The 27,474-nt window shown below is 43.7% G+C and overlaps 1 protein-coding gene across 1 annotated transcript in view; it reads left to right on the plus strand.

Annotated features, from left to right (window-relative positions):
* DOPEY2 (dopey family member 2) overlaps positions 1-27,474 on the plus strand; it is a 170,156-nt gene that overhangs the window by 106,040 nt on the left and 36,642 nt on the right. Inside the window, exons 15-23 of the mRNA XM_006862564.1 lie at positions 5,212-5,364; positions 6,167-6,267; positions 7,165-7,355; positions 9,360-10,974; positions 11,717-11,828; positions 14,047-14,235; positions 16,960-17,082; positions 22,106-22,240; positions 23,167-23,222. Coding sequence (XP_006862626.1) covers positions 5,212-5,364; positions 6,167-6,267; positions 7,165-7,355; positions 9,360-10,974; positions 11,717-11,828; positions 14,047-14,235; positions 16,960-17,082; positions 22,106-22,240; positions 23,167-23,222 — 2,675 coding nt within the window. The remainder of the gene's footprint in view (positions 1-5,211; positions 5,365-6,166; positions 6,268-7,164; positions 7,356-9,359; positions 10,975-11,716; positions 11,829-14,046; positions 14,236-16,959; positions 17,083-22,105; positions 22,241-23,166; positions 23,223-27,474) is intronic.

Genomic DNA, 27,474 nt, shown 5'->3' on the forward strand with positions numbered 1-27,474 from the left:
GAACTTAGTCTTATTAGTTCCCCTTTGTATTTAATGTTTCACCTTTTTTTCCCTGATCTGCTCTCAGGATTCTTTACTTGTCTTTGGTTTTGAAAACTTTGATTATAATATGTCTTGGTGATTTTCTTTTAGGGTCTATCTGTTTGGAGTTCACTCAGCTTCCTGAATGCATATCTTCTCATCTTTCTTGATGTTAGGGAAGTTTTTGTCCAACAACTCTTGGACAATTTTCTCTATGTTGCTTTTTTGTGTTTTTTAACTCTCCCTGTTCTAGAATTCCAGTCACATTTAATAATTGTTGATATTGTCCCACATAAATTTCAGGCTGTCCTTGGGTTTTTCTGGTTGTTCCTCTAGCACATCAATATTGAGAGAGATTTTTAGTCCAACTCACTAATTTGGCCTTCTATTGATTCAATTCTACTTCATTGCTCTTTTAATGCATTATCGATTTCTGAAGTTTTAGCATTTATCTTCTGGCTTTCTAATTGCTGTTTTTGTATTGTCTCCAATTTTTCCATTTATTTTGTCAGTTTGTTCTTGAAGTGTTTTCCTGAATTCTTCTCAAGTTTTATTTGTTTTCCTTGATTTCATCTGCAGTTTTCTCAGTCATTCTCTCAACCCACTGAAAGTACCTAAATATCCTTATTTTAAATTCCTTATCCATTAGTTCCAGTACATTTCCAGTATGATATTTTCTAACTCTGTTTTAATCACTTGTTTGAGGCACTCTGTCAAGTCTTTTGTGTAAGCTGAAATTTTTGTCTCCGAGACATTCTGGTGTCATTGTATTTATATATTTATATTTCATGGGTGATTGTTATATTGGTATGTTCTTAGGTACTCACCACCTGCCTAAGGGTGTGATAAGAGATGGGAAGTGTGGATGCAGTTCTCTGTTTGCTGTTTGTATCACGTAGTTCAGGGTGGGTTCACACACCTCCAGATGACTGGGTCTGGTATGTCTGCTGCCCAACCCCAGGCAGAGCAGAGGCTGCTCAGGAGGAGGTACCACAGGCCGCTGGGCTGGCACAGGGAACAAGGGAAAATCACAGCCCCCTTGCTGGCAACCTCTAGGCCGCTGTATCAACAGCTACCTGCAAAAGCTCACGATTTCCATGCCGCTCCAGGCCAGGTGACTGCCCACCTGTGTTTCTTCTTTCCCTGCTCCTATTCTGTTACCTCTTTTTTTTTTTTTTTTTTTAATGTTTTATTGTGAATTATGTGATAGCTTCTGCTACCTCTTTCAGTCAGTACTCAATCCACCTTTCTGTCCTATCCTCTAAAGTCAGGGTTCCAGGATCACCATCTGTATCTGTTGCACTTGGTCTCCCATGTCTTTATTGCAGAGGATCTGCTCAGCATGTCTGCCTACACTGCATTTTGCCTTAAAAGTCAGTTCCAGAGACTAAATGATTGGGTTTTGTCACACGGGGAAAAAAACACTCAGACCATGCATGAAAGTTCAGAAGATTTACATGACCTTAGAGAGACATTCCAGTGGGAATCCACCAGCTCTCCTAAGTTGAAAACATGGCAATTTCAGAGTGAGTCCATAGCAGGCATGGATATAAGGCAATAAACCCAAGACGTTACTGTCAGGGACCTGCCTCGACATAGGTGTTTGGTTCACGAGGTGGGGATAAGGTGGGGATATCTGGCGGCGATAAAGATATAGAAAGACACACAAGGACACAAAGAGACACTATGAAACCAGAGTGGATGTGGTACTGGCATCTGGCAGATCCCGCATTGCAAACATCTCAGCCATGAAGGCCATAATATCCTGCATAGTAAACATCTTGGCTAAACAGGCAGTATGGTTGCAATGCTGGACTGAGCCCCCAGCATGCTGTAACGCACTCCTTGCCAGTCGTAATGCACCTGGATTCGTTCTGCACCTCCATTTAGGGGAGGAGACTTACACCAAGCTGGGAAGGACTAAGACAAGGTACAGCTAACATATGTAATTTTCCAGACATTCAGGCAACTTTACATCGTAATTCGCAGGGTCGAATCCCAGGCCCGCAACTTGGTTTCTCAGGCTCAACTAACATATCTATAGCACCTGAGCTCAGTTGGGGGAAGGTGAGAAGGAAGGTCAAAAGGCTTGGGAGGAGTCCCGCTGTGTTGGCTTCCTGGCCCAGGTTCCTCAGGAACCTGGCTGAATAGCCTGCACCTGAGATTTAGGGAGGGAGACCTTTTGTCCTTTGAACAAAGATCCGGGAAGTAGCCAAACTATTTTTAGTTAATCCTTTGGAGAAAAGCTTTACCTTTGAAACCTTTTACAGTCTCGGCTTTTAGGAAAATATTACATTTATCTGTGGGTATCAGGGCTTCATGTATGCAATTAATAATAAACATAACTGAATACTAAGATGAAAAACAGTTTGCTATGTCTGCTAGGTGGCTAGAGTCTGTTCCTCAGAGCCTGTGGCCTGTACAGTCTGCAACACTTGGGCCCACAGGACCTCGAACATCTGACCGGGTCTGGATGGTCTGCAACAACGTTACAATAAAATCATTGATTGATTAGTTTTTTATTGAGGCCACAAAGGGAGAATTAAAGAAGCAGGGAAAGGCTTCTGTTGGATGAAAATGCTTAGATATGTTTTGGTGACCTCAAAGATTTATTGTCATAGTCACATATCTTTCAGGTGGGATTATAGAACATGACTGGCTGATATTTAATCACCTTTAACTCTATATTTGCAATAACCATTTTCGTACCAGGAACTCATTTCCCAGAAAGTTTTGTTGAGACAAAACTAGGAAATGATAGTTAAGGTTAGCTCCAAGACTCTTTCACCCAATTCTCTTTATTAGCTCCTTGTCATAAGGAAATATTTCTTAGACCTACTTTGTATAAAAAGATAACTGTGTCCAGATTTCTATTTCATTCACACCCTGGTTTGGTGACCAAGAGAAAGCACTCCCTTTATTACCACGTGCTTATGAAAGGTTTGAGTTGACTTTGACTTTGTGGGAGGCAGTGAGGCAAACATGGAATCCTGGCAGGCATGTAAAAACACTGACTTAATTCAGCAAACACTAACTTTCATTCAGATGTTTAGTTCTGGTCACAAAGGCTTCATGAACTTCTCCTTTATAGTTTTTTTAATGGTTTACACCAGTTGTGGGTGTTCACTGAGGGAGGCTCTGACCCTTAATATATTTGGTTGTCAGCAGTAAGTGTTAAACCATGTGGAACCATGTTCAGTTGCTCTCCACTCCCTCCATCGCACCCCAGACTCTCCTTCCTCTTTCTACCAAAGTTGGCTCAGACAGTAGATCTTGAATCTCTAGCTTCTGAAACCAGAAGTAGCTCCACAGTAATGAATGATTGGGCAACTTTTTCCTTGGTCTTCTGTTGATCAGAAAGTTTAGCATAATTGCATTGTAGGCACAGAGAGGCAAAGAAAGAAGCAATAATTTCCACAAACATTTGACAGAAGAATATTGTCGATGTTGTTAGTTGCTGTCAGGATATTTCTAATTCATGGCGATCCCATACGTGCAGTCTAGAACTGTGATCCGTAGTGTTCTCAAGGCTGTGACCTTTTGGAAGCAGATCTCGGGCCTGACTTATAAGGTGCCTCTGGATGGGTTTCATCTGTCAACCTTCTGGACAGTAGTTGGACACTTAACTGTTTATGCCACCCAAGGACCCCTTCAAAGAATAATACAAGAATAAAGGTAACAACATCAACTGCTTTCTCCCTGTTTCAGTGATGTGGTCTAGACTTTTCAATTCCTTTCTTCAGCCTTCGTTGTTATTTTCATTCAGATTTCATAAAGACTTTGCATGGTCCTACCTTTGTATGTATTATACTATACTTAGCACGGGGCCAGCATGGCTGGGCTTGCCCACACTGCCAACATAGAAACTAGAGAAGGTGAAGCTATCGACCCAAATAGCAAGGGTGTGGCCCAGGGAAGAACTATTTTCAGATGTCTACCTAGGCAGCCGGAGTCCTGGTGTGGTGCTATGGGTTAATGTGCCAGACTGCAAAGCCATTTGAACTGCAAGGTCAGTGGTTCAAGCTCACCAGCTGCTCCTCAGAAGCCATATACAGGGTTGCTTTGTATCGGAACTGACTCAGTGACACTTCAGAACAACAACAACAGCCACGTAGGCATCCAGAGTACTGAAGTGGTGCTGTAGCATAAGCACTGGACCACAGGGTTGGTTTGAACTGCAAAATCATCAGTTCAAACTCACCAGCCACTCCTCAGAAATCCCATATGGGGTCACTATCAGTTGGAAGTGGCTCGACAGCACTTAACAACATCACCACCTGGGCAGCTAGCCTTTTTTTCATTCCCACAGAGCAACTCACATATCAGTGTCATAGAGATAAAAGATCATTAGAAGTTATGTTGGGCTGAGAGGAATACGAGTGCAGAGTTATGCTTAAGGGGTATGGAGTTTCTGTTTGGAGTAATGAGAAAGTTTTAGAAACAGATGTTGGTAATACTTATATAACGTGGTCTTTATAATTAATGCCAGTGAATTGTACACTTAAAAATGGTTAAAATGACAACCAAGCTGTTAAATGGATAAACCAGTTGCAATAATTATATGTAGGTAATGAATGTCTGACTTAACATGTACCATTTAGTTATGAACCAACCCCTGTAAAGCCGTAAAAACTGTAGTTTCATATGATGGTTTGTAATAACAAATGGACCTGATATACATCAAAACATGATGATGATTGCAACTATATTATGTTAAAGATGTTTTACTATACCTGGAAGTGTTTAATTATTTTATGCTGAGAAAGGTACACTGTATACTGAGACAAGAATTTGGCTGACATTAGATATGAACCATACTTAACTGCTCTGACTTACATACAAATTCCAATGAAAGACTTAGTTAGGACTGGACCTCGTTCATAACTCAGGGACTCGCCTGTATAATACAATTTAAAAACAGGAAAACGTTTAAAATGGACAATCATTGTAATATGTATTTTGACATGACAAAATTTTAAAGAAAACAACAACAAAAAAGTGGACTGTTTCCAGATACAGGTGACGGGGTTTATGGCTTGTCTCTGGTGTTCCTCATATTGAGAACCCTCACACAGCAAGTCCCGGTGAGAGCTTGTAGACGAAGGGTCAGGGCTGGGGTCATGTGATGGGGAATGTGGTGGTCGTGGCTCTGGCTGACCTGCTCTCCCACCTGCTTTCTTCCTGCCCCAGAGGGTGGCCCGTGTGCTTTGGGGTCAGCTGAATAAGGAGACCCGGGAACACCACATCACCTGCGTTGAGCTCTTCTACCGCCTGCATTGCTTGGCTCCAACAGCAAATATCTGCGAGGACATCATCTGTCATACCCTCCTGGACCCTGACAAGGTGAGTGGTAGCAGCTGGTCGGTCACTTTCCATGCCAATGGCCAACTCTGGACATGCTTCTCGTGGTCGGTGTATCCCAGTTATCGACCAGAGCTTGCCACAGGCTTTCAGCACTGAAAGGCATCTGGAATGTGAACCCATCCCCTTAACGTCTGAAAAATGAAGTGGTGTCCATAGGAAGACTCACTAGGAAACCTGCCCCAGCCCTAGGATATTTCCCATGATCGCCTACAGGCCTTATTAGGCTATTGGCAAACTAGAAGATGGTTAACATACTTGGCTGTTGACTGAAAGGGTGGAGGTCCAGGTCCACCCAGAGACCCCTTAGAAGAAAGGTCTTGTAATCCACTTCTAAAAGATAACCACTGGAAACAGAGTGCAGTTCTGTTCTGACACACATGAGTGACCATGGATCAGAATTGACTTCAGGGCAGCTGGTGTGTGGAGAATTGTCTTTTAAGCCTGGCTCTCTTTTGCTGGTCAGATGTGTGTCCAGCTCTTGAAGACTTGGAGACTGGCCCTTCCAAGGGCATGAACGCTGTGGTTCTTGGTGTCTTTCTAGACCGCAGAGAAGGCAGGTTGCCCCAGACACTTTACTCAAAGCACATGTTGTTAACCTGAGCACAAAAGGAGAGGGGCTACGGGTTTTCCTCTGCCTCCTGGCCATGACAGACAGACACCACGCACAAGTGAAAACACAGCATGTTTGCCGTGGCTTCTGCTGAGACCCTCTGTTTGTTATTTAGGTGGGGTTTGTTCTGATGTAGGTACAGCGTTCACTCTCATTTATTTTCCAATCAAGGGGACACGGTTGGAAGCACTCTTTCGATTTTCCGTGATATGGCACCTGACCAGAGAGATCCAGGGCAGTCGAGTCACCTCTCACAATCGCTCCTTCGACAGGTGAGCTGCTTGGCACTATCATTTATCCTGAATGTGGAGATGACTTTGCAGGGTTCTGGGGGTCAGTGTGCTGGGCTGCAGGTGGAGCGGAGAGAAAGGTGTGTCATTAAGGACATGGCCCATTTCCGTGCTACATACCAGGACCCCCTACATGACTCAGACACTTGTGAACCAACCACATGTGAGAGTTTTTCTTCATTAGCCTGGGGAGAGAGGAGCCAGGCCTGCAGTCCAATACGGAACGCCCCCCATGAAGAAACTTTGTGCTGACATGGAATGTTCTGGGCCTTGACTGGAATGGTGTTATAGACTCGTTTCAGATTACACAATGCCTGCTTACAGGGTGTTGATTGTGTTGCAGATACAGGGGCCTCCAAGTTGTTTTTATATTTTTAACTTTTTACTGTGAATTGGGTGAACATTTACAGAGCAAATCAGTTTTCCACTCAACAATCCATACCCATTTTCTTTTATCACATTGAGTGCAGTCCCCTTGGTGTAACATCACTCATCCCACTTCCTCCCTGTGTTTTTTCCTGTTTCCAATTCTTCTTCTTTCCTAACCCTTCTGAACTCTGTCCTTGGGTAAATGCTGCTCTCTTGGTTTTATAAGTCGTTTTTAAACCAGGTCCTGTCCCATCTCTGAAACATGCGGTCTTAGGTGTCCAACTGGTTCTGATGCCTGGACCCCACCCCTGAGTCAGATTTAGCTGGTTTGGGCTGAGGCCTAGCCATCAGGATCTTAAGAGCTTCCTGGTGACTTGAGCATGACACACCTACTTTGTGGGGAGTCCCCATCGAGGGCTGCCCACCTTATTCGGTGCCACATGCCCAGCACAGTTACAGATGAGTGTCTGGGCTGATGGAGTGACGTGGCTGTGCGGTCCTCACCCACAGGTCCTTGTTTGTCGTGCTGGACAGCCTGGCCTGCTCAGATGGTGCCATTGGTGCAGCAGCCCAGGGCTGGCTGGTGCGGGCACTCTCCCTTGGGGACGTGGCACGCATCCTGGAGCCCGTGCTCCTGCTCCTTCTCCAGCCCAAGACCCAGAGGACCTCCATCCACTGCCTCAAGCAGGATAACTCGACAGGTGAGCTCTCAGGCAGGCCTGAGTCAAATGGTGAACAGGGTTAGCCTCAGCTGTCCTGTGGTTACAGTTAGGGGAGATACAGCCACCTCGTGCTTCTCCTAGAGCCACAGAGGGTGAAAATGCAGCCACTTCTCATTATTCATAGTAGTTACGTTCTGGAAGAGGGAGCTTTGGGTGGTCCGTGGTTGGATGTCCTGGTGTGTCTCTGCAGAATAATGTGCTGGACTGCAAGGTCAGCTTGAACCACAAGGATGGGGGGCAGGCAGTTCAAACCCTCCAGCTGCTCCTCAGAAACCCTACACGGCGTCGTATCGTTCGGGACTGACTCAATGGCACTTAACAGCAACAACATGTGGGAGATGCAGGTTTGATTCCCAGCCTGAACACCCCATGTGCAGTCACCACCTGACTGTCAGTGGAAGTTTGCACAGTGTTGTGATGCTAGACAGGTTTCAGTGGAGCTTCCAGACTAAGATGGACTAGGAAGAAAAGTGGCGATCTTCTTCCAGCACCACGTGGCTGCTCCCTCTAACTGATGTTTTCCATGGACCCCAGAAATGTTCTGCCACTGCCAAATAAGAGAGAACTTCATTTCTCTGCTGTTTCATTTCCATGGAAGAGACTAGAAATGGACTGCTGACCTCTAATCCTGTAGAAACCGGTTTGTAAAAATCCCTCTGCAATTCAGGCAGCTTGTCTGTATCTAGTATCTTAATTCTTCCTCCTCCTTAATCTTAGTTAATGTTCAACAAATAGATTTGTTGAAAGCTGTGTGTTGAAAAAGTTTGGCAGTACCAAAGACTTCTGGCTTTTACTTCTTTTTAAAGAGAATTGAATATTTTAAAGTATTGTATGCGTTCTGATTACAGAAGTACTAACATGCTTATTTTTTTTTTACAAGTAGAAATAAAAAAGTTAAAAGCATAAGTAAAAGTCCCTTGTAATGCCAACTGAAAGAGCTAATTACTATTAATGGTTCAGCAAGTACTCTCCTAGAGTTTTTCTGCTTATGAAGCTGCATATTATAGATGTTGTTGTGGCCATTGTGTCAGCCCCTGACTCCTGGTGACCCCATTCATAACAGAACAAAATACTCTGAGGTCCTGAGCCATCGCCACGGGTTGTGGATTGTATGGTTGTAAACCATGGGTTTTCATTGGCTGTTTCAGAAGTAGATCCCCAGGCCTTTTGTCCTAGTCTGTCTGAGTCTGGAAGCTCCCCTGAAACCTGTTCATCATCGTAACAACACTCAGGCCTCCACTGACTGATGGGCAGTAGCTGTGCATATGGCGAATTGGCTAGGAACCGAACCTGGGTCTCCCACATGGAAGGCGAAACTTCTACCACTGTGCCACCTTTACCTTTATATTATATATAAAATGAGCTTATTCTTTGCATACTGTTCTACAACTTGATTTTGGTTCTTGTTTTTATTTTTCTTCATATAATATATCCTGCACAGCTCCATATCAGTACATCTTGTTGTTGTTGTTATTGTTAAAGTGCCATCAAGTCAGTTCTAATTCACAGCGACCCTGCACAGGGTTTTGAAGGTATAGCTGGTGGGTTTGAACTGCCGATCTGATCATGTGGTTTGAAGTCCATTGCTGATCCTACAGCGCCACACCAGGAGTCCTATCAGTACATTCAGATAATATATTTTTTAAACCCCGATATTGCTTGCATAAACCATGCTTTTTGCAGTCAATCTCTGACAGGATATTTCATTTGCTTTCCAGTTTATCTGGTTATACTATGTCTCTTGAATACTTTTCCCCTTATAACTTTGAAACCTGTTCTTATTTCTGAATGGTAAATTTCTTGAAAGAGAGCAACCTAGGCCAAAATAATAAGTAGTTTCCAAATTGCCTCCCATAAAGATTGTTCTGCAAAAATTTCATTTTTAAAATCAATCTTTCTTTCTGGCTTTAGGAAAAAGCTACTCCAAAATCCATATACTACTGCTAGCTCGGTTCTAAACTCTCTGGTCACTTTAATTTTCAGAAGACTTGCACCGTTGGTTCAACAGGAAGAAAACCTCCTTCAAGGAGGCTTGCGGAGCACCTGAGCTTCCAGGAGGCAGCTCTGAGGAAAACCTGCCTCTGAGTCAGTTCACTACCGTCGACCGAGAAGCCATGTGGGCAGAAGTGGAGAAGGAGCCAGAGAATTGCCCAGCCCACAGGGAGCTGAGTGAGGAGGACCTCCCCCGCTATGTGGACCTGCCGGACGGGCCTGAGAGCAGCGAGCACACTGAGTCTGCAGACACGAGCTCAGGGCATACGGACAGTGAGAACACCTCTTCCTTCTCATCTCCTTTCCGGGACCCGCGGGAGCTGAGCAGCGATGAGAACTGCTGTGCCCCCATCCCCTCAGTTGGCAGGGCTTACGCCAAACGCCCAGCTCTGCTAACTGCCTTCCAATTGGAAAACTTGAAGTCCAGTGCCAAGTTAAGCCTGGTGCGCATGGACTCAGACAAGACCCAGGCCTCAGAGTCGCTGTCCAGCGACGACGAGGCTGACCTAGAGCTGCAGGCGCTCAGCAAGTCCCGGCTGCTGAAGCAGCAGCGGGAGCGGCAGGAGACCCTGGAGGCCCTGTTCAAGCACATCCTGCTCTACCTGCAGCCCTATGACTCGCGGCGTGTCCTCTATGCCTTCTCAGTGCTGGAGGCTGTGCTCAAGACCAACCCCAAGGAGTTCATCGAGGCCGTGTCCAGGACCAGCATGGACACCAGCTCCACCGCGCACCTGAACCTCATCTCCAACCTCCTCGCGCGCCATCAGGAGGCCCTGGTGGGCCAGAGTTTCTATGGGAAACTGCAGACCCAGTCCCCCAACGTGTGCCCACACTCCCTGCTGATCGAGCTCCTCACCTACCTCTGCCTGAGCTTTTTACGCTCCTACTATCCATGCTATCTAAAGGTCTCCCACCGGGACATACTTGGCAACCGGGATGTGCAGGTCAAGAGCGTAGAGGTGCTCATCAGAGTGATGACACAGCTAGTCTCCATGGCCAAGTGTTCAGAAGGGAAGAACGTGGACTTCATCCACAACTTGCTGCAGAGGTGCAAAGTTCAGGAGTTTGTTCTGCTCTCCCTGTCTGCGTCCATGTACACAAGCCAGAAACGCTATGGCCTGGCCACCTCAGAACGCAGCAGGGCGCCGCAGGAGGAAAGCTTCTTTGAGGAGAACCTCATCAACTTGGGCCAGGACCAGATATGGAGCGAGCACCCACTGCAGATCGAGCTGCTCAAGCTCCTTCAGGTGCTGATTGTCTTAGAGCACCACCTGGGCCAGGCCCAGGAGGAGGCCGAGAGCCAGCCTGAGCTGTCCCGAGAGTGGCGGCGGGCCCTCAGCTTCCAGCAGGCCATCAGTGCCCTGCAGTATGTGCAGCCTCACCCCCTCACCTCCCAGGGCCTGCTGGTCTCAGCCGTGGTACGGGGTCTGCAGCCCGCCTACGGCTACGGCATGCACCCTGCCTGGGTCAGCTTGGTCACCCACTCTCTGCCCTACTTCGGGAAGTCCCTGGGCTGGACTGTGGCACCCTTCATAGTACAGATTTGCAAGAACTTGGATGAACTGGTCAAGCAGTACGAAAGCGAATCTGTGAAGCTGTCTGTCAGGTAAACTGTCCCCTTTGCTGATTCTGACTCACAGAGACGGCCCCATGTGTTACAGAGTAGAGCTGCCCCATAGAGTTCACTTAGCTGTAATCATTAGGGAAGCAACTACTCTCCTTCCGGTTGCCAGCCAGCACAAGCTGTGCCACCCAGGGGCCTATGTTGACCACTCTGGATGCAGCATTCTTTTTTCAATGATAAGTTTGTGTGTTGAAGAGATTCCAGTTAGAGGATCATTTCACTATAAGCAGAAACCTGTTTAGTGTTGTCAACCCTGTATTTTTTAATTCTATGCCACTGCCCAGGCTCATTCAATGTTGAAGGGCAAAGCACTCATGCTGCTTTATTTCTGCAAACCAAAAATAAAAATGTGAATCACTTTTGCAGAAATGCTGTAACATTTTCCCCAAAGTGACTATGTATGTAAAATAACCCCAGAGATACTTAAGTCTTATTAGAATGCTTCATCTTGAGAGCATCCATTCATTTCAGTGTTTTCTCCCTGGTTGTATGCCCATATATAAGGTGCAAAGCTGTCAGGACCTAGAGGTGGCGGTTGCACAGCCTGGTGACTGTGCAAGATACGAGTACACCTGATTGTTCACTTCAGAATGGCTAGTAGTTCATTCTGCGATAATGGAATTTTACCTCAATTTTTGTAAAAAGATCAAGAAAAGACAGCAACCTCATTCATAAAAATTCTAAAAGTCAGTTTCTTTTTTTTTTTTTTTTTTTTTTACCAAAGCATAACATCCAAGAGGGAAAACGTTTCCCCAGATTATCCGCTGACTCTTTTGGAAGGCCTAACAACCATTAGTCACTTTTGCCTTCTGGAACAACCCAACCAAAGCAAAAAGGTAATTTTATTTTCCTAGTTTCAAGGCAACTTCACTGTATTATGTAGTTACAACTTTTCAAGCTGGGGCCACTGCCATGTACTGGTAATGGGGGTTTCTTCTTGCTAGCACTCTGCTGGACCCCTTCAGCTCTTTGAAATGCTGATAAAACACAAAGTCCTTCATTTGGTTTTAGGCTTACTTTCCTCTCTTTTCCATGTTATTTGTTTTGATGGTGTTCCTGAAATCACTCTTAGACATTTCACCTGTTGTTTGCTCATCCCTGTTGTTGTTGTTAGGTGCCATCGAGTCAGCACCGACTTACAGTGACCTTCTGCACAGCAAAACAAAACACTGCCTGATCCTGGGCCAACCTCACTATTGTTGCCACACTTGAGCCCATTGATGTTGCCACTTTGTCAATCCATCTCGCTGGGGATCTTCCTCTATTTCTCTGACTCTCCCCCTTACCAAATATGATACCCTTCTCCAGTGACTGGTTGCTCCTGACAATATGTCCGAAGTATGTGAGACAAAGTTTGGCCATCCTGGCCTCCAAGGAGCACTCTGGCTGCACTTCTTCCAACACAGATCTGTTGGCCCTTTTGGCAGCCCATGGTACTTTTCAATATTCTCCTCCAACACCATAACTCAAAAGCATCAATTCGTCTACGGCCTTCCTTATTCACTGTCCAGCTTTCACATGCATATGAGGTTATTGAAAATACCATGGCTTCGGTCAGGCACACCTTAGTCCTCAAGCTGACATCTTTGCTCTTCAACACTTTAAAAAGGTCTTGTGCAGCAGATTTGCCCAATGCAATACGATGTTTGATTTCTTTCGTTTGATTTCTTGACTGTTGCTTCCGTTAAGTGTTGATAGTTGATCCAAGAAGAATGAAGTCCTTGACAACTTCAATCTTTTCTCCATTGGTAAGAATGTTGTTTATTGGTCCAGTGGTGAGGATTTTTGTTTTCTTTACATTAAGATGCAATCCATAGCGAAGGCTGTGCTCTTTGATCTTCATCAGTAAATATTTTAAGTGTTCTTCACTTTCAGCAAGCAAGGTTGTATCATCTGCATATCGCAGGTTGTTAATGAGTCCTCCTCCAATCCTGATGCCATGTTTTTCTTCATAGAACCCAGCTTTTCTGATTATTTAGTCAGCATACAGGTTGAATAAGTATGGTGAAAGAAGACAACCCTGTCGAACACCTTTCTTAATTTTAAAATATTCAGTGTTCCCATGTTCTGTTCGAACAACTGCCTCTTGGTCCATGTACAGATTCCTCATGAGCATAATTAAGTGTTCAAGAATACTCATACTTCACAATGTTGTCCATAGCTTGTCATGAGCCACACAATTGAAAGCCTTTGCGTAGTCAGTAAAGCACAGGTAAACACCTTTCTGATATTCTCTGCTTTCAGCCAAGATCCATTGGACATCAACAATGAAATACCCTCATTCTGCGGCCTCTTCTGAATCTGGCTTGAACCTCTGGAAGTTCTCTGTCAATGTATGCTTGTAGCCGTTTCTGTATTACTTTTAGTAAAATTGTACTCGCATAGGATATCAGAGATATTGTCCAATGATTTCTGGATTCTGTTGGGTCACCTCTTTTTGGAATGGGCACAAATATGGATCTTTTCCAATCAGTCGGCCAGATAGTTGTTTTCCAAAGTTCTTGGCATAGATGAATGAGTGCCTCCTGTGCCGTCTCACTTTCTGGAAAGATTTCTGTTTTTATTCCATCAATTCCTGGTGCCTTGTTGTTTGCCAGTTCCTTCAATGCTCCTTGGACTTCTTCGTTCAGTGTCATTGGCTCTTGATCAAATGCTACCCCTTGAAACGGTTGAACACCAACCATTTCCTTTTGGTACAGTGAGTTGTGTATTCCTTCCATTTTCTTTTGATGCTTTCTGCATCATTCAATCCCTAGCTGGGATTAAATTTATCTAATTTATAAAATATATCTAATGCTCTGTTTGTGTGATTGATTAAAAATGTTAATAATTTGGAGCCTCACACTCAACAGTTTCTAGATGTGTCTCTCTGAAAGAAAACTTCAGATTTAAATGCACAGGGAAGAGTATTTCTTCTAGAACCCCTTGTATATGGCGTGCTTCAAAGGAAGTTCAACTTCCCAGACAGGATTCCACTAACGCCAGCATCCTGACAGCATGGGAACCTATTCTGCAGATACAGGTGCATGTCATGAACTCATTTTCATTTTCTAGACCACCTCAGTCAGTGACCCCACCAACCTGAGAAATGCCAAGAACGCCATTCTGGAAGAGCTACCTCGGATTGTGAACACCATGGCACTTCTGTGGAATGTTCTCAGAAAAGAAGAGACTCAAAAGAGACCCGTCGATCTTCTCGGGGCCACCAAGGGGTCGTCTTCAGTTTACTTCAAAACCACCAAAGTAAGAGACCATCCTCTGGTTTAATTAATCCCTTTGTCTGGTGCTGTCTAAGGATGTAAACAATAACCAAGGAAACCGTGTTCACATGAGAAGGAAGCTGGAATAGGCATCTCTACTGTTTCTCTTGAATCAATTTTCTATGAAAAGAACATGGATTTGGGGGACCAGAGGGAAGACTGATGTGAGTTGATGTGTGCTCTTTCAAAAGAATGTGTTCATGCTTTGTTAGTGGTGGCAGTCTAGTTCTTATTCCCACCCCCTTGATTTATTTTATTTGTTGTTATTTACCTTCCTTGATTTATTTAGGGTTTAATAACTAAAAATTATTTTTATGAGGTTTGACAATGAGGATACTTAACTAATGTCCTTGTAATTACACAGCTGATCTTGGTGCTGGTAGTCTGGTTTTAATGGTGGCTTTGGAACATGAACACATCAGGGTGGGATACTGGGATAGCTTTGAGGTTTTTTTTAAAACCTGAAGAACAGAACCCAGTATGTGTGGGTTACTGTCCCTCAGTTTGAACCATATCAGCCTTGGGAAGCTCTGCAGCATGCAGGCTCGTGGCAGTATGTATGTCATGGTGTTGAGAGTTATCTAATGGGCAATGCTAGCATCTTAGATGGGGTTGCAGGACTTAAACACAGAGTCTGATAGCCCTAGCTGAACGCTGTGGCTCAGCTTCCTGTCGGCCTAGAGCAAGTTTGTTAACCTGTACCTGCAGCTGCAAACTTTGTTACCTAGAGTCACTGTGAGTCAAAATTGCCTCAAAGGCAATGACATCTGAGACCTAATCACTATAACTTCCCAACTGGAATTCCCCTGTGTTGTTGTTGTTACATGCCATGGAGTCCGATCCGACTCGAAGTGACCCTGTACAGGGTTTCTGTGGCTGTAAATCCTTGCGGGAGCAGAAAGCCTCATCTTTCTCCCGCACAACATCTATTAGTTTTGAACTGCTGACCCTGAGGTTAGTAGCCCAGTTCGTAACCACTTCCCTACCAGAGCTCCTTGGAATTCCCTTAACTGCCTTTAAAAAAACAAAAACAAAAAACCCTGTATTCACACTGCTTGCACAAGCTCCTTTTGGGATACTTCCTTTTTGCAAACAGCTGTGACTCAATGAACCCTCTTAACTCTGACTGGTTAATTGATGTTTTTATCTTTGGGGTAATGCATTTAAAATACACCCATATCGTGGTCCTAGACATTCCTTATTCATCTTCACTTAGTATATAGATGCTCCTCAGTTCTTGAAACCCTCTAGGCTCCTTCTTGTGTAAGCTTTGTGCACAGAGTAGAACTGCCCCATAGGTTTTTCTGGACTGTAATCTTTACAGCGGCTGATCACCAGGGTTCCAGGCACCAGCCTTTCAGATTGCAGCTGAGTGCCTCATTGTTATACCACCAGTACTCCTAATTGAAGGGAGGGTCCTACAGAGCCAGAGATCTTTCGTTCACTGGTGGGAATTGGTTGTGTCCAGTAATGGTGAGTCAGAAAGATCCTTCCATGCCAGGTTGCCTTTTTGCAGTCAGAACATTTTGAAAACTCCCTTTTTTCTGCCAAGGTTTGACATCTGGTATAAACAGCCATTGCTTTTTTTTTTTTTTTTTTCCCCCAGTTAATAGTTCACAGATTAAAGACTAAAATTCATTAGTGATTTTTTTGTTTTGTTTTGTTTTCTGAAAATGATAAATGGCTTCACTAATGAACACAAGCCCTTCTGTGGCTGTGAGATGTCCGGATGGAAAGCAGATGAACTCCGCTGCTCCTCCCACTTCCCCACAGCCCTCTGCAGTGGTGCCTGGCTTTCTTCAAGCCTTGTCCTGCTCAAAGCTGCCCAGGGACAGTGCTCCCCATCTGCCTCTACTCAGCACCACTGCCCTAGCTCTCCCCAGTCTGAGCCTCACTGCAGCATCCCACAGGGTCCAAGGAGGAGCAGACAGTCCCTATGCAGGAACACACTCAGAGAAGTCGGGAACACCAAGACAAGGCCATGCCTGCCCTAGGAGTTACAGTCAGTTCTGGCTCATAGCAACCCATTTGTTTCAGAGTAGACATGTGCACTAAGAGTGTTTTGGGGTGTGATCCTCATGGAAGCAGAGCATTAGATCATTCTTCCACAGCCCCACTGGGTGGGTTAAACCCACCAACTTTTAGGTTAGTTGTTAGTAACTGTCGAGTCAAGTCCAACCTATGCTTGACTACTAGCTGAAAGATTGGTGGTTCAGACCCATCCAGAGACATCTCAGAAGACAGGCCTGACACTCTGCCTCTGAAAGGCCACAGCCTTGAACACCCCATGGGACTGCTCTAACTCAGCTTACCTGGGGTTTCCATGAGTTGAGGTTAAGTACCGTGGAGTCCCTGCACAGGGTTTCTGATGCTGTAAATCTTTAGGGGAGCAGAAAGCCTCATCTTTCTCCCGCAGAATGGCTGGTAGTTTCGAACTGCCTACTGTAAAGTTAGCAGCCCAATTCGTAACCGCTACGCTAATAGTTGAGTGCAAAACAGTTGTGCTATCTAGGGTCCTGGAAGTACAGTTGTTGTTGTTATTAAGTGCCATGGAATCAGTTCTGACTCACTGCAATCTTGTATAGCAGGGGTGGGGAACGTCCGGCCTGCAGGCCATATAAAGCCCTGCCAAGGCAACCACAGTTCCAGCATACATGTGGTTGTTAAGGGCCATCAATAACTTTTTTTCTCTCTCTCAATTTTCTAGACTATAAGACAAAAAATTTTAGACTTCTTGAATCCCTTGGCAGCCCATCTTGGGGTTCAGCTGATAGCAGCTGTTGCAGCAGTATGGAGCCGGAAGAAAGTTAAACGCCACAGTAAAGTGAAGGTAAAGCTAGGAAATTAAAGCAGTAGTTATGCTTACTCTGACAAAGAAATCCCAAAGAGTCACATGTAATTGAAACTGATTTAAGAGGTTGACATGAGAGATATTGAATTGGTGGTGGTGGTGGTTATGGACCATAGAGTCTATTTCGACTCATAGTGACTGTAAATCTTTATGGTAGCAGAAAGCCTCATCTTTCTCCTGCAGAACAGCTGGTAGTTTTGAAGTGCTAACCTTGAGGTTCACAGTCCTACTTTTAACCACTGCGCTACCAGAGCTCCTGTTTTAAATGCAAGAGATGATAGCAGTGGGGGAGGTGGAGCGGGGGAATGGTGCTCACCTCTGACTTCTGTCTTCTAACTTTCCTACAAGAGTATGTGAGGCTGGCATTTAACCTTTCTGATAGCTAATACCATATTGTTGTTGTTAAGTGCCGTGGAGTAGTTGGTTCCAACCCTGAACAGGGTTTCCAAGGCTGTAAATCTTTACGGGAGCAGAAAGCCTCATCTTTCTCCCACAGAGCAGCTGGTAGTTTCGAACTGCTGACCTTGTGGTTCACAGCCCAATTCGTAACCACACTATCAGAGCTCCTTTAATACTATATATATATACATATATATATATACATATATATGTAAGTGTATAGGGCATGCATGTACATTTGAAAGAGCTAAAATATCAGCCATAGGGCAAAAGGCTAATTAGGTAGTAAGTCCCACCCAAGACTATGGCCTTCAGATCTGGAACTGAATTCACCACCCCACCTTACCCCCACTCAATTTTTAGCCAAACAATAGGCAGATAAAAGAGAACTAAGTATACACTAGGGAGGTACATAGCCCTTATTCTAATCAACCCTGTGAGATCAAAAGGGCAGCATTCACCCAAAGAGGAAGTTCTGGTTAGGAAAAGAGGAGGAACAGAAACTGGGAAGAAATGGGATGAGTGAGGATAGCAATCGATGAGCTGAAACAAAATATACATGAATGGTTGGATGTAAAACCGATCATCTATGTAAACCTTCGCCCAACTCACAATAAAAAGTGAAAAAACACAAAAGAATCTAGTAGACACACTCATGGATTGGATATGGGAGGAAAAGAAGCATTTTGTCTAAATGTCTGTCTCCACCTGTAAACCATGAGCCCCTGGAGAACAGATGTTGGATCGGATTCATTTTGCAGTTTTACCAGTACCAGTAGCCATCCAGTTGATTCAGAATTGGATGGGCCTCTGTATGTCAGAGTAGAACTGTGCTCCATAGGCTTGTCAGTGACTGGATTTTCAGCCATTGAAAATAGATGAGTAGACCTTTTTCCAAGGTGCATCTGGATGGACTTGAATGTCCAGTATTTCAGTTAGCCACCAAGCATGTTAATCACGATCCAGGGGCTCCTCTGTATCTTTTATACCTTGCAAATAATAAAAAAAGGAGTATGTTTGATCAATAAATGCATGAACTTCAGAAGTGGGGCGATCCATCAGTGATACTGTTGTTGCCACTATCCATGCATCTTCCTCATCCTTCCAGTGGTCTTGTCCTATGAGACTGCTACATTCTCTGGTGCATCTCATGTCTCCTGCAATCAAGAGAATCATCTCAACTGCTGTCACCCTAAGAAACAAGCTGTCATGTGAAAAAGGAAGAAACAAAACCCACCTATGGACTCAAACCTGCTTCTCTGTCACACTATGCCGGGCCCTGTGTATCCGCCCCTCGCCCCTGCTTATAGTATCATTTGGTAGCTTTTTCCATTTGTAAAAACAATACTTGTCCATTATAGTACAATTGAATCATCATATTTTTATACCCATTGTTGTTGTTAAGTGCCGTTGAGTTGATTCTGACCCATAGCGACCCCTATATAGAATTTCCAAGGAGCAGCTGGTAAGCTTGAACTACTGACTTGCAGTTCAAATAACTTTGCAATCTGGCGCATTAGCACAAGGTGCCACACCAGGACTCCCTTATACCCATAGCTTGCATCAAATTGCCTTTTATCCATTTGGGATTAACATATTTCTATAAGCTTATGAGCAAAACAGACTGGATGGTACTTAACAACTAGATTTATTTTCCTGTTCCTCTCTTGTGACTCTATCCCCATTCCCACCTCATCCCTCCATCCCTCCAAGAGGTCTTTACCACCTCTGCAACACTCCCCAGAGCCTCCTGTCTCAGTGCCCAACACAAGCTTCTGTTACCTGAGGAAAGATGAGGGGTTGGTCCCCAGGCCACCCTGGAGCACACCCTGGGAAGCCCTTTCTTGGTGATAAACTATTACCAGCTGGTTTTCTTCCAAGTGTGGTTCTAGTCACATCATAGAAAATTCTAGAATCAGCAGTGTGCTTCCCATGCTGAGGCTTTCCTGCCCAGACCAAGATATGTTAGCCTAGCTTCTCTCTCTCTTTTTTTTTTTTTTTTGTTTGCTGTTCTAGTACTTTGGGATTCATCTCTTGATGCCAACCTGTTTCCTTCAAGCCAAGCATATCTAGCTCTAAACATACTTCCTAAACTCAAATATGCAAACTGTCACACAGATTGAATTGTACCCCACCCCCAAAACTATGTGTCAGCTTGGGTGAGCCATGATTCTAGAGGTTTGGCAGTTATGTAATGATAAGATCATCCTCCCCGGGACGTGATCTGATGTGATCAGTCAATCAGTTGTGAGGGAGTTAAGGTGTAATCCCATTACTGAGGTCATGGTCCTGACCCTGTGTTAGGGGAGTTTCACTGGGGTGTGGCCTACGTCACCTTTTGTTGTGCTAGAAGTAAAAGGAGAGACAAGGGCCTGATTACCACCAGGAAAGAAGAACTAAAAATGTCCTTTGGTCTCAGAGTCCCTGTGCTCTTAGAAACTCCTAGACCTAGGGAAGGATTGTTGCCAAGACACGTAGGTCTCCACAGGATGCCGCATCCACAGGTGGTGAAAGGAGGCGAGGACTTTTCAGAGTCAACAGAGAAAGAAAGCCTCCCCCTAGAATTAATGCTCTGAATTTGGATTGTGGAGAATTCATTTGTTGGTTAAAGCCATCCAGTTGTGGTATTTCTGTTGTAACAGCATTCAGTAACTAAGAACACCTCGTCAACTATGCCTTTTAGCCCTAATTTGTATCAGATATGGTCTTAGGCTCAGCTCTTAAGCAAAGCAAAACTAGGGAAACTCGTTGATGTCAGTTGCTGTAGAGTCAGCTCTGACTCATAGCTGTCCTATGCTCATACAGAACGAACACTGCCCGGTCCTGCGCCATCCTCACACTTGTTATGTTTGAGCCCATTGTTGCAGCCGTTATTGTCAGTCCCATCTCATTGGGGGTAGGGGAGCTTCCTCTTTGTCACTGACCATCTGCTTTGCCAACCATTATGTCCTTCCAGGCACCAGTCCCTCTTGATAACATGTCCAAAGTACTTGAGAGGAAGTCTCACCATCCTGGCCTCCAAGGAGCACTCTGGCTGCACTTCTTTCAACACAGATCTGTTTGTTCTTTTGTCAGCCCATGGCACTTTCAGTATTCTTCTCCAACACCATAACTCAAAAGCATCAATTCTTCTGCGGTCTTCCTTATTCATTGTCCAACTGTCACAGGCATATGAGGTTACTGAAAATGCAATGGCTTGGGTCAGGTGCACCTTAGTCCTCAAAGTGGCATCTTAACTCTTTGGTACTTTAAAGAGGTCTTTTGCAGCAGATTTCCCCAATGCAATACATTGTTTGATTTCTTGACTGCTGCTTCCATGAACTTTGCATCCAAGTAAAATGAAATCCTTGACAACTTCATTCTTTCTTCCATTTATCATGATGTTGCTTTTTGGTCCAATTGTGAGGATTGTTGTTTTCATTACACTGAGTTGTAATCCATACTGTATTCTTTGATCGTCATCAACAAGTGCTTCAAGTCCTCTTCTCTTTCAGGAAACAAGGTTGTGTCATCTGCATATTGCAGGTTGTTAATGAAGCCCCTTCCAATCTTGATGCCACGTTCTTCTTCATCTAATCCAGTGTCTCAGATTATTTGCTCAGCATACAGATTGAACAAGTACGGTGAAGAGATACAACCCTGACATACACCTTTCCTGATTTTAAACCACACAGTGTCCCTTTGTCTGTTTCAGTGACTGCTTCCATCTGTGTACCGGTTCCACATGAGCACAATTAAATGCTCTGGAATTTCCATTCTTCACAATGTTATCCATAGTTTGTTATTATCCACACAATTGAATGCCTTTGCATAGTTAGTAAAACACAAGTAAATGCCTTTCTGATAGTCTCTACTTTCAGCCAAGATCCATCTGACATCAGCAATAACATATCCCTTGTTTCATGTCATCTTTTGAATCTGGCTTGAATATCCAACAGCCCTCAAGTTTTTGTAATGGGCAGTTGCAACATTTTTTGAATTAGGTATGTATATGTAGAAAGAGATTTATTTCAAGGAAATGGCTGACATGGTTGTAGAGGCTGGAAAATTCCAAGTCCCTGGGTCAGATGCGAGGTTGGAGGGTTCTCCTGACTCCTGTAGTGGCAGGGTCTGACAAACCTAAGGTCAGCAGGTCAGATGGCAGGCTTCTGGCTCAAAGGCCAAAGAACCAGAGGTCTTTGTTGATAAGCCAGATGCAACATCCAGACCCATCCAAACACAACTTAGCTTTGCCAGAACATCCATATATATTGGAAGCAGGCCACACACTTGAGGAAGGTCTCCTAGCAGATCTCATCTTGGAGGTGATTGCAGTATGGTTCTCATCATGGGAAATGACTACATAATTGTCAAACCACTGAGCATCAAGGTCCAGCCAAGTCATAGGTACATATTATGTCTATTAACATTAAATGCTTAACTAGCTCTGTGTTTTTACCAGGGGAATCCTTTACCCAATCCAATGGGAAATATTTATTGAAAAGATTGAAACAGATTTCTTTCATGAGGGACAACTGTGACAGAATGCTTTTTGTGTATCATTTCTATCTTTATTTTCTGTTTGCAAGTTTGAAATGTTATTTGTTTTTTCCCCTCTCAACAGATTGTCCCTGTGGCTAGTGCATCCCAGCTTCCCCTCGTTGACTTAGTTTGTGCCCTCAGCACCCTGAAGACTGACGTGGTGCTGCACTTGGTTAAGGAAGTGGTCAAGAAGCCACCGCAAATTAAAGGGGATGAGGTAACGGCCATGTGAAGCCAGCAGCTCTGGATTAGTGCATTTCCAGAAGAATGTCTGGCATTTTCCCAACTCTATTCTTACATGTTGTTGTGGGGAATTACCAGTGATAGGTATCAGGTAGCAATTACAGGAGTTCTTGGTGTTGTTAATGGAGAGTGTTGTTTGAATGTGCTCAGGAGGTCATGGGAAAAGTGCCCACCACGGTTTGATGCTCTTGTTTGAAGGTAGGAGTTACTTGAGGTCAGGGACTGACTTTTACCCATGGATCCCTATAGCCAAGCACACCAACCCAGTACATGAGTTTTGACAAGGAGCTACCATTAACAGCTGTCTTCATATTAATTCCAATTCATAATGATCCCATATATGTCAAAGTAGAACAGTGCTCCATAGGTTTTTCAATGGCTAACTTTTTTGGAACTAAAACACCAGGCCTTGCTTTCAAGGTGCCTCTGAGTAGACTTGAGCCAACAACCTTTCGCTTAGCAGCCAAGCATGTTAACCATTTGTACCACCCAGAGGCTCCATCAAGAACCTACTGTGTGCCAAATCAAATGAAATCTTCAAATACAGGAAATAATATTTGTCCTCAAGGAACTTGTACCCTAAAAGGGCAAGTTAAAACTGTGCATAATTTTTATTAAAGTAAAACATAAATATTATGGAACATAACAAATGCCAGAAATTCTGAAGAAGGGAGTCTATCTGGTAGTGATGAAAACAAAAGGCTTCAAGTTGAAGGTTGATGTGATTGAATGAGGGAACCTCTCAGAGTTTTTCTGCTTAGTTGCAGCAGTAGAAAGAGCACATGTCACACAGACAGTGGATTTGAAACAGACTTTGTGATTTGACATTTTTGATGCGTTGTTTTTGTTTATTACCAAAGCAGACCTCCACCTAAAATGTGGTTTTGCTTCAATTTTCAGAAATCGCCCCTGGTGGATATTCCTGTGCTGCAGTTTAGCTATGCTTTTATCCAAAGGTAATACAATTCCCCCCCAAAACCAATTTGGAATTACAGGTGCCATAACTGTACCCAAAAGCAGTAACTGGCTTTATTTCTTGACAACTGTGGAACCTTGATTCAGAATATGTTTGGATAATGTCTTAGTTACTTCCCGAAGCATGGGAATGCCCTGATGATGGTACTTTTCCTTTTCTAGAGAGCTAACCTGACATTTAAAACTCCATGTGAATTTGTTGAGCCCTTTCTGTTAGCAAAGCTTTACTTAGGCCTATTAAACTTCCAAAGGATCAGGTTTGAATTTAATCAATACCATGGTATTTTCAATAACCTCATATGGATGTGAAAACTGGACAGTGAACAAGGAAGATCGTAGAAGAATTGATGCCTTTGAGTTGTGTTGTTGGAGGAGAATACTGAAAGTGTCATGGACTGCCAAAAGAACCAATAGATCTGTTTTGGAAGAAGTGCAGCCAGAGTGCTCCTTGGAGGCCAGGATGGCTAAGCTTTGTCTCTTATACTTTGGACATATTATCCGGAGGGAACAGTCGTTGGAGAAGGATGTCATGCTGGGTAAGGTGGAGGGTCAGAGAAAAAGAGGAAGACACCCAACGAGATGGATCAGCCAGGTGACATCAATAATAGCAACAAGAGTGGCAGAGGGAGAGAGGTTGGCCCAGGATCAGACATTGTTTCCTTCTGCTGTGTACGGGGTTGTTATGAGTCAGTTCTGACTCGATGGCACCTGACAACAAAAACAACAAAATGAAAAGTAGGAAAGTGTGAAAGACCTCTTTAAACAGAAGGTGGTGGTTGTGTGCCATGGAGTCGGTTCCGGCTCATAGCGACCATGTATAGGGTTCTGAGACTGTATGTAGGGAAGCAGAAAGCCTCATCTTTCTCACACAGAGTAGCTGCTAGATTCGAACTGTTGATCTTACAGTTAATAGCCCAACTCATAACGCACTACTTCTCTTTGGAGAGAAGAAGTTTTTATTTTGATGTTGACCTCGGGTTTTTTGTATGTTTCATACTGGGTAGAGCTGACTCCTGCTTTGGTTTACTGAGCTTAATAATCTATTTTAAGCAGTCTCAGCTGAAGGAGTTATTCAAAGTGGCTTCCACAGACTTTTCTCTATGGGTGACAAGGAAGTTCTCCTGGACCCCCTTAGCTCCTACAATGGCAACAACCTAGCTGCAGCTTCCAGAGTTACCATGTTCCCGGCCCACCTCCCACTTTATGGAGCCTCTTATGTTATTGCAAGAAATGAGAGTGAGACTTAATATTATTAAAACTTAATACTTCCTAGTGTAATCTGTAGGTTCAGTACAATACCCATCAAAATTCTATAAGCTTTCTTTGCAGAAATGGAAAAGCCAGTTCTCAAATTTACATGGAAGGACAAGGGACCTAGAATAGCCAAAGCAGTGTTGAAAAAGAACAAAGTGAGGGATTCACACTTCTCACTCTCAAAACACCTTCTAAAACTACAGTAATCAAAACAGTCTAGTACTGGTATAATGAAAGACATATAGACCAAGGGATAAAATTGAGAGTCTAGAAATAAAAACCTGTATCTGTGGTCGATTGGCTTTCTACACAGATGCTAAGTTTCTCCTATGGGGAGAAGAACGGTCTTTTTAATAAATGAAAAAGAAAGGATGGAAAGAAAATGAATGAATGAAAGTAAAGAGGATATAGGCCTCATCTCAAGAAAGCCATGCCCTGCTACCTGTATGTGTGTATCTTGTCGGGGTCCCGCCTCGACGGAGGGGTGAGCTTCACGAAGATGGGAGATCTGGAGGCATAAGAGAGACAATATAGAAACAAAGACACAGACACACAAGGTTGATGCAAGCTGTCAGGCAAGCTAGCATACAGAGCTAGCTAAAGCCCAGTCTTTCATTCGTTTTTAGATCAAGGCAATCAAGGCAGGAGGTACAAGTTTAATGTGATTATTCATTCATGATAAGACATGAGGTTATTCATGTGATGTAGGACATGAAGAATCACACATTTAATCTTAACATATTTATCAAATACATCATGATTTTTATAATAATCCAAGATTCTTATTTCTATGAGAAAAGTTCAAGCAAGCAATTATAGATTATCTATTAACTTTTGTTTCTGCTCCTCCTGAGTCATTTGAGGAAGCCTTTACTGCCTCAACTCCTGACGGAATTTCGGTCTCATTATTGTTCATGGACATCAAAAGTACATGCTTCAAGTTAATATCAAACATAACTGAATAATGAGATAAAAAAAGGTACTGACATTCCTCCCAGGTGGCCACAAGAGGCAAAGTGTAGAAACCATTTTTCCAGAAGCTACAATCATTGGAGTTAGAAACCTAAAGAACAAGTACAGAATTAACAATATAAGAACCAGAGAGAATTGTACAAAGGTAGCCAACCAGTGAGTTTGCAAAGACCTATGAACCCGGAACTTCAGGAGGTCACTTCCTTGGCCCTCAGGGTCCATGGCCCGCAAGTCTGAGGAGGGCCCAATGACTGGATTTTCGTCCACGTTGTCACAGGGCCTCAGCTTCTCAGAACTTGCATATGCCGTCTCCGACAGTATCTGAAGTTTCACAATAAGTAGTTCTCACAGCCAGATACATTCTTGTCGGTTAACACAGTTGACATCCCACAGTTACCTCAACACAACACTTTCAGAGATCACAGTTGCAGAAACCTAAATCCAATCATAATCTCAGGTATCCCTGGGACCTGGGTACAGTCAGACAAGCTGTTAACCCTGAACCTACAAATATCATTATGTTTCTTTCCTCTGGGTCTCAAGATGGGCTGGTCTGACAGTTCTTCCCTGTAAGAGCTAGTATGTGTTGTCATACGTGCTGTTGTTGTTAAGTGCCGTTGAATCAGTTCCATCATAACCACCTCCTTCAGAGTTTCCCAGGAGCAACTGGTGCATTTGAACTGCTGACCTTATGGTTCACAGTTAAACCCTTTTAGGGTTTCCATGGAACAGCTGGTGAGTTTGAACTGCCATCCTTGCAGTTCAAACAGACCTTGCAGTCAAGTGTTTATCCTGCTTTGCCACATCTGGTGACATAATGCAGTAATTATTGAACAGTACCATTAATGCCACATAGAAGTAAAATTTTGTTGAAGACAATTCACAAATGGTTGGATCAGTACTTTGAGAGGGGGCTGCCAGATATTCAAATGGCTTTCAGAGGAGAACTTGGAATGAGGGATATCATTGCTGATGTCAAATGGATCTTGGCTGAAAGAAGAGAATACCAGAAAGAAGTTTACTTGTGCTTTATTAACTAGGTAAAGCCATGTGTGAATCCTCACAAGTTATGGGTAGCATTTTGAAGAATAGGGCTTTCAGAACACATAATTGTGCTCATGTGAAACCTGTTCATAGTCTAAGAGACAGTCTTTTAAACGGAACAAGGGGATACTGAATGGCTTTAAAACCAGGAAAGGTGTATGTCAGGGTTGTATCCTTTCATCATACTAAGTCTGAACAAATAATCTGAGAAGCTAGACTATGCAGAGAGCACAACCTTAGTTGCTGAAAGCAAAGAGGACTTGAAACACGTGCTGATAAAGATCAAAGAATACTGCCGAGAGCCTGCCCCAGCATATTTATTCCAGGGTTTTCCCGAAGATGGGTGCGGACGTCGGCGATAAGGAATTACACAGAGTCATGGGTCACGATAAACTCAAAATCTTATTATTACATGGTTTATTATTATTATTTCTATGGCTACTCTAATACTCTACTTCTCTCATTCTTTACTGTCATGCTCATTCTTTACTCCCCTGCTCTCCTGCTCTTCTCTTCTGCTTCCTTTCTCCCCTCCCCTGCTCCTGATTTCATTCTCTCCTCTCCTGCTCCCCTCCTACTCATCTCTTCTGTTTCTTTACTAGCTTCCCCTCCCTCCATTCTTGTCTCATTCTACTTTCCTCTACTTACTCTTACCTCTACTTCTTGCCTTTAATTCTTCTTCCTTCTACTGCTTGCCTCTAATTCTTCTTCCACCTCCTTTCTTCTATTTCTACCTCTATTCTTTTCCTTCTTTCTTATTCTATCTTACAAACCGCCTTATATACCATTACAGAAAACATTGCTTTCATAATAATCAATGACATCAAGGTACAATCTATCTTGGGGCACATTCCTCATGGTTTACAATTCTTAAATTTACAACAGGGATGGGAAGTTACAGCAAAGACATTATCTCAAGGCATAGGAGACATTCAGGTGCCTTGAAACCTTTTAGTTAAACAT

Source organism: Chrysochloris asiatica, unplaced genomic scaffold, assembly GCF_000296735.1.
Source record: "Chrysochloris asiatica unplaced genomic scaffold, ChrAsi1.0 scaffold00049, whole genome shotgun sequence".
NCBI classification, from domain to species: Eukaryota; Metazoa; Chordata; class Mammalia; order Afrosoricida; family Chrysochloridae; genus Chrysochloris; species Chrysochloris asiatica.